The sequence below is a fragment of the Atta cephalotes genome (assembly GCF_000143395.1).
Source record: "Atta cephalotes unplaced genomic scaffold scaffold00002, whole genome shotgun sequence".
In the NCBI taxonomy this organism is placed as follows: Eukaryota; Metazoa; Arthropoda; class Insecta; order Hymenoptera; family Formicidae; genus Atta; species Atta cephalotes.
In genome coordinates this window covers 1470983-1479253 of record NW_012130066.1, presented here as the reverse complement: position 1 = coordinate 1479253, position 8271 = coordinate 1470983, and the positions used below count along the sequence as shown (strand labels likewise).

The 8271-nt window shown below is 34.3% G+C and overlaps 1 protein-coding gene across 1 annotated transcript in view; it reads left to right on the top strand.

Annotated features, from left to right (window-relative positions):
• The first annotated feature begins 7839 nt into the window (after nt 1-7839).
• LOC105619722 (insulin receptor-like) overlaps nt 7840-8271 on the top strand; it is a 10389-nt gene continuing 9957 nt past the window's right edge. The window contains exon 1 of the mRNA XM_012201244.1: nt 7840-8120. Coding sequence (XP_012056634.1) covers nt 7840-8120 — 281 coding nt within the window. The remainder of the gene's footprint in view (nt 8121-8271) is intronic.

Here is an 8271-nt window from a genome sequence, read left to right as displayed (position 1 = left end):
AGAGAGAGAGAGAGAGAGAGAGAGAGAGAGAGAGAGAGAGAGAGAGAGAGAGAGAGAGAGAGAGAGAGAGAGAGAGAGAGAGAATGAGAGTTAAGCCACAATGTAGCAAGGAGAAAGAACGACAAAGAGCATCGCATAATGGCATCAAACGCAACAGCTTGTGGTAAAAATCACCTCCATTTATCATCGAAAATGTGAACAGCGTTGATGTTGATCTTATCGCGCGATTGGCAATATGATTCGGTCCTTATTCCGTTATTGGTATTTTTCTTGCTCGTCATTCTGGTCGCACGCTCGCAGGTAGTCATCCATCAGCATCGTGCGCGCGCATGCACGTGCTAAGTATACTTAAGTGTAATATGAACGTGGAACATCGATACTTAAGTCATCCTCTGAAGAAGGTGTCGACATATCGAGGAGTATCGGTATCAACTTGGGAAAATTAAAATGAGCAACACACAATGTAGCAATCAACGTGCAAGTGATGAATGTGCATCACGAAAATATTATATTGAAAGCTTTCGCCGATCTTCTTTTTTGTCATTAACGTAAAAGTCAGGATGAATTTTTTGCGATCAATTTAATACACAAAATGTTTTGAGACACTTGGCACGATGCCGCCATCAATCGCTATTACTCATCATCCATCATGTGTATTGGAAAGGAAATGAAAAAAAAAAATTAACACCTGATTGTTCTTTTTGTTTGTTATTTTAAAGGTGTCATCGCTCGGGGGAGAAATATATTTCCGCAACAATGTAGCGATAGAAATTCACACGCATTATTAATATGCGTTATAAAAACATACACATTGTGCATATCAGTGTATCGCGTTTGTGTAAAGGATAATCAACTGTGAAATAAATAGGAAGACAAATACATTACTCGTTGACGTGTATTTTAGAGTGTAGGTCTAAGTGAATAGGCAGTAAACAACTCGTAAATAATACAAATTTGCGCGGAGGCGCATGCTTAGATCTTCACGTAAAATATATGGGGATCCGAAAAACACACTTCCCATGTCGTAAAACATTCGGTGCTATTCGCCTGTCACACTTCTCGCGAATCCGGTTGTGCCGTGTGAGTCATTCTCTACCCGGTGCGACCACAGCAGAGCGGCTGCGGCCGACTTCTTTTAACTTCATCGCATACACACACATACAGACATCGAGCCAGCTGCAGAAGCTACGAAGTATTCGATCTATTCGATATGTATTCAAAGCATTCGTCGGACATTTGGGACGTCCATTCATCTTCCCTCGGATCTCGAATCACCAACGGATTTGTCTATTTCGCTGTGCGATGCGGGATTCCATCACCCCAGTAAAAAAAAAACAACTTCATCCGCTTATTCGTGTTTGAAGATCACTATAGGAAAAAAAAGAAATGAAGTACGGCGGTGTTTGTGGATTTCGACTACTCTTCTCCGGTGGTTGAGAACCAATACGAGGAATCCACTCGAAAGTGTCGGTTTTGAGATGCCTGTGTTGTAAGAACAGTGAAGACGTAATTACTTTATCTTATTTTTTCTACGAAATTCAAATGCTTCTTCGCGCGAAATATTATATTTATAATTAATTTTAATTTATTTTTATTTATTACTATTTTATTTATTACTAAAATATTAAATTACTAAAATACTAAAATACTAAATTTAATAATTTAGTATTTTAGTATTTTCACTTTTCTTAGCAATGGAATGATATTTTTCTGTACAACAACCTCTTTAATAATTATCTACTTTTGTTAGTCCAAATAAAATTATTTTCAAGTCTAGTTAAATTTTTAGAGCTTTTACTTCAGCAAAATCATCTTTTATTCTCTCTTTTATTTGTTTTATTAAATGATCAATTAAGATTGGTTATGATTATAACTTTTCCATTTAAAGTTGCTGAACCAAATATACCGATGGGATAATTATTGTCATTTCATTTTTGTTATTTGTTCTTTTCCATTTTTCATTTCATCGCCCTTTCCGTTTTTATCCACCCACAGACTAGCAAAGCTGAGACTGAGAAATAAAATAAGTAACGCGTTAAGTTTGTAACGTATATATAAAATATGATAAAGAAAAAAATCTCTGTAATCTTGTACAAAGATAATTTGTTTTTTCTTACTAAATGAGACCTACATTACTTACTGGATCTACATTACTTTACACATATGTGAATAAAACTGAATAAATTTATGCGCGCGTATTTAACTTATCACGAAAGTCGCCCATAATTTCATAATTTTCTTCTTTTTTTCTTCTCTCTTTCGTCCTTTCCTCGCTCTCCCTCCCTTCTCTCTCCCTCTTTCCCTCCTCCCCTCTTAAAAGAATAAGTTTACGGACGTAGATTCTTCCGCTTCTCAGGTGCGGGCTTATCGCAGAACAAGTTCTCGTGTTTTATCGTACGTGTATCCGGCTTTTAATCGACGCTGCCGCCGCCGATGATACTTCTCTTTCCTCTCATTCCCTTTTCCCTATGATCGTTATCGCGATATTTATACGACGAATTAAGATATTCGTCCGAATCGCGCAAGCGACTAAGTGGCTGACGACACTGTTTATTTCCTAAATAGGCGGATAAAGTGATTTAAATGAGAATCCGGTTGTGAAAAATTTCGTTCATCATCCATTTATATTCGAATTTCTTTAATTTTTAACGTCGGATTCTCATTTCCTATATTCTATTTACGTGGCCATCAAGCGCAGGTGGAATGTGGATTATGACATCAGAAACGCAGAAATTCGCACCGACGATCATCTCGGACTTGACGAGTTTTCTCCAGTGTAGGGTCGTTTTCCTCTCGTCAACGAAACCACTTTCGAAACTTTATAAAGCGAACATTCTTCGAAACACGGTACTACTTGTAAAACTGTGAATAATGACGGCAGCTCTTGAAAAATCCCCTCGAGATTCACAACTTCTAAACCACCAGTCTTTGACGTCGCAATGAGAACTCACTAAGCAACTTTAATTTAAAATAATGAAATACATTCTTATCAAAGTATTAAAAACTTAATGTAAGAGTGCTTCTTGTATAATTTTTCAATTAAATTCCTGCAGTTTTTATCTCTTTACATATTGCAATTAAATTTTTGAACAATTTTTAACATAAGAAAGCAAGGATTCCCCAAATTTAAACTAATAAAAAATAATAACGGCTGTAGGAGTCAACGCACTTATTAGTGCGATTATATAATAAACTAAATAAACACTCTAAATCTGTAGCAATGAAAATTTTACTGCTAACAAAAGTAAGTAGCAAAGTATGGATTTTCATTGCTTTAAAATTAGTCTACTCTTACATAAAAGAATGGACTATTTCATTCGATTAATCGAAGTGGTTTAAGCATTAGTTGATAATGCATTACAAGATGCATTGAATGTTACTGCAAGGAGTGAAGCGACACCGTTAGCGTACCGTTTGTCACATATTTGTCGTTTGTCATGGTCGTTACGGGCGAGATGCATCTTGAGACACATATGACATAAACATAAGAGACAGAATAAAATAATTAAAAATAAAGTTAATAGATTAATAGTATGATCTATTCAAAATCTGTCTCCGTAGACTTTATTATCTGGATTTGGTATGACATTATTCTGTCATTATTTTAACTTCTAAATTCCTTTTTAGAGTAAATTTTTTATTCTAATTATCGAATGGATTTTCCATTCCCATCTTGCAGTAAAATTCACTGGCAGTAACATTGGCGCAATTGCCACTAATGCCAGTATTAAAATTTCAATTTAGTTCAATTTCAATGCAGTGAAATTTCATTGCTACAGATTTAGAGTGAATATAAAATAATCGCACTAATAACTGTGTTGACTCCCACAGCCGTTATTATTATTTTTTATTAGTTTTGATAACTTATAATCAATACATCTAATTAGAGCCTAAATAAATGTAATATGATAATTCTGTAGATTGAAAATAAAAAAAAGTAGAGATATGATCGAAGTCACTGACTTTACAAGATAATTGATATCGGTAGTCGACTATCGTGTCTCAACTTCCGCTTGACGGCGACAAGAAAGAATATGCGAATATTATTTATGATTCTTGCTACGTTCACACGAATAACTTCTACCTCGAGGAGAGGATCTCTGGTTTCATAAAGTCTTATAAAATGCGATAGAACGACGAAATGTGATAGCGGTCGTGACTGCTACTATCCGAGATCCGATGTTGTAATTGCAGTTTCTAAATTTCCGTTTTTACCACAGATACAGATTGAAACAATACGTTGAAGTAATTGTTAATTTACGAAGTTTATGGCGTCTCTCTCGTAAGATTGTTTTATCGAATAAAAAAATCCCTTTTCAAATGACCATTCTCTCACGGACGTTAAGTTCCAAGAACTATCCACGCAATTTTCCTTGTTGCTGACGTCGTAATCCGAAATGGATGTTGTAAGTATATGGTACTGCCAGAATAAAGCGCGCGAGACCGTGTAGAAAAACGAAAGGTCGAAGCGAAGGGCAGCGAGAGAAGAAGAGAGGAGAAGTAAATGAGAGAAACGAATCAAACTCCTGAGGTCTGGAGTCTACGTGATTCGAAATCAAGCCATTAAAGTACCTTCTCTTTAGAGCCGACTTTTTCTTAACATTAACTTAAGAAGCATTGACGATCTTTCTTGTTGTTACAAGCGGAATAGAAGATAAATTTCTCGGCAATTAAATTGCAGATATAGAAATGTATATAATAAGAATTATTTCAAATTATTTGAGTTAATTTCAGATTCCTCATAGAATTTAGTTGAAACAAATTTATAGTTCGAGACATAATTACAAGGTTACTTAATGAAAATTAAAAAGACAATAAGGGGGGGAAGAGTTTTAACGCTGACGAAGATCATTGCTGAGGAAGATTATCCTCGAACATGTCAAAGAGCACATCTTGCCTTTAACAACCTTTTAGAATCACTTTGTATGCAAATTAGTCTAATAAAACTTAAACTCTCAATTTGTCCAAGAGTCTTGCATGGGGTTCAAAATTATACTCTACTTCAAAATTACTTAGTTTAAATATTTTTGATAAAATTATATTTTATCAAAAATAAAAGCAAATATGTTAAAATTTCCTATTTAACTTCTCATTTTCTACTTTTTTAACGATAAGGAATGATGATAAAATCTTAAATATGAAATAGGCGATAAAATCTCGAAATAGATGACAAAATCTCAAATATGTTATTTACGTGTAAGTTTAATTAGCATACTTTAATACGCGTAGCTTTAATTAGCATACTTGAGCATTTTTGATGACAAGCCAAAGAGAGCACAAACCAATCAACTTGATTTACTATAATACATACAAAACTTTGAGATAGAGACGCGTTCATGTGTGATGAAGATATCGTGGGCAAGTATTTTTAATATCATCTTGCGCAACGACATATGTGTGATAACATATCGCTGATAATTCAGATTGCTTTTCACGAAAATTGAATTTCTCTCTTATCTTTTCCGGAAAATCGTAATTTTTCGCGATAGAATCGCACGTATTCAACAAATATAAATGCTACAAAAACGAAGTTATTGCGGCAATATGTATAGGCGCGAAATTTTATTTAAATTTCAACAACGGGCATATCTTAAGTTAATTAACTAGATCCCTACTTGAGATATGTACAATGCAGTTGCACATTTTGCTTATGTGAAATATGATAATTACATTGTTCGGGTACGTATATATAAAGAATACGAGACGCACAATGAGAATTATTACGAAATAACCTGAATTCCAAGAATTATTAACATACATTGGAAATAATTTGATATTCATTAATAATTTTGATATCATTTTCAGTGTATAACTATACGTATTTCTATGGTTACCTGTGACTAACAATTTTAGCCGCAGTATTTAATTAAAATCAGTCGATAGCGACATTAAACTATTATAATTAATTACAATCATATATTGATCACATATAATTAGTTATAATTAATTGCAAGATTCATATTTTTCCGAATTTAATTGTATTTTTTATCTAACTGTGTTTTTTATCCAATTGCGTTTTTCATCCAACGTTGAATATTTGTAAAGAGTGTCCGCTTTTATATTTTAATCAAATTATTTACTTTTTATTATTTGATTATATAGAATTAATTAAAGATAATAACGAATATTTTCATTTTTATTCAAGTATCGTTTATTTGAAGTTATTTAGAGAATATTTAACTGCAAAATGCACAGTTAGAAAAACTGTAGAAGTTACATTGAAGTGCATGTGGCTCGACATTACCATATTAACTTGTGAATTAGTTTAGAACTCTTGTCGGTTTTTATGTAACCTTAATTAGCGGATACACTTAAATATCCTCTCAAGTATCAACCTATGCAAATTTACCCAAAATTAAATTAACTACATACGCATATATTATATAATTACGTACTCTATATTGCACTTGAATATAAAAAGAAATAAAAAAGAAATGTGATATAGAAAGAAATGAAAGAGATGCACATACATTGATATTGCGATATTGGAAATATTATATTTTATATATCTTAAATTTCCCACTTCTAAAATCTATTTATATATTAAATTTACATATTAAATTTATTAAAGTCGTCTCATCTATTTTCGATTCTTCATAGCAACAAATCGAAATTGTTCAAAGCTAAACATTACGTTTCAACTTTTGTTCGACAGATAATTACGACGTGTGACGACGACGCAATTATGAAGGCCCAAATATACTTCGTTTTCAACAAGAAGATATTGTGAAGATATCTTGAAGGCATCAGTCGTGATCAGCCTTACTTGTTGTGTTGTACGCAACCTTTGTGGAAACTCGCGCAACCTCAAGACTTCTGATTCTTCCGGGAAAGGAAACACCCCTGCGAGTTTGAAACCGGGTTACCCGGAGCCCGCACGGGGGAGGGAGAAACTGAGAAGGTTCACGCGAGCCTGGACGTAGACGATCGATCGATTACCTCCTTGGAGGAAGAGGAGAAGACGGAAGAGGAGAACAACAAGAGCGCGGAATAATCCAGAGTGTTTTTCTCATAGGGGAATCGCGTTGCTTTTAATCCGCAGGTACAGCAGGAGATTTGCGTGTCGAGTAGTAATCATTTATAGAATTAACGAAATATAAATTATATTCATATTTTATATCCTTGTGGGATAATTATTTTAGGATAATTATTATTAATTGGATAGCACTTTAGATATCCAATTCTAAGAGTTTTGGATTCAGATAAAAAAAGAAAAAGGCTTTATTTGGATATATATTTTATTATTACCCGCAAACATTGGAAAGCAGAAGAGAATAGCACTGCACATTCCTTCTGACACTTTATGAATTGCTTAAACATTTAATTCTAACATAGCACTCTCATGGGTTAAAAGGGTCAATTACTATAGAACTCACAAACGTTTATTATAGCTCATTTGTTCATTCTTTTTCATACGAATGCTCTTATTACATTCCTTTTTATAATTGATCTCAATAAATGACTAATATTTTAACTTGCTTTCTTTTTTTTACATTATGAGTTAAAGATGATAACGAAATGAAGCATTACAGTTTATCGCATATAACTTCTCGAGTAGCGTTTCTCTCCTTTTTAAACTGAATAGGGAATTACGATCCGTTTTACAGTCTACTAATTACCGCCTTTGAGAAGTCCAAACAATCAAACGCGAGTGAGGCCGTGTGGGCAGGGAGGAAAAAGTGGACGAAGGAGAATAGGGACAAGCTCGCAGGGTCGGTCGACTATCAATCGTCGATCAATCAAAGAAAACGAAAGTGGTGGTCGGGGCGGCACGTGGGGATAAGGTCGGAACGTTCAACGGGAGACTTTCAAACGCGCGGTGTTCAATGAGACAAGGAGATGAAGACGAGGAAGTCGCTGCTGCCGATCGTTCTGTTGTGCGTGACGATGGTGGGCCTGGCGCTCTGCCAGGAGAAAAGGTGGCCGAAAGCGGGTACGAAGTATCGAGATAAAAGTGCCAAGGGCAAATACGATCCTGATTACGCGGACAGGACGAAGGAGGAGGACTCCGAAGAGGAGTTTTACTATGATCGGAGTTCAGCGGCTACTGGTTACTATGAGTCTGGATCTCTCGATGCCTTGGCTGCTTACAGGAATAACAGAGCGATTGATACCTCCAGGTATATTATCATAAGATCCAGAGATATGAATTTGATGCTCTTTTTGATATTTTTGGTATTTCTAGATATATATATATATATATATATATATATATATATATATATAANATATAATTAGTATTATTTATTAATTAGTATATANAATATATTA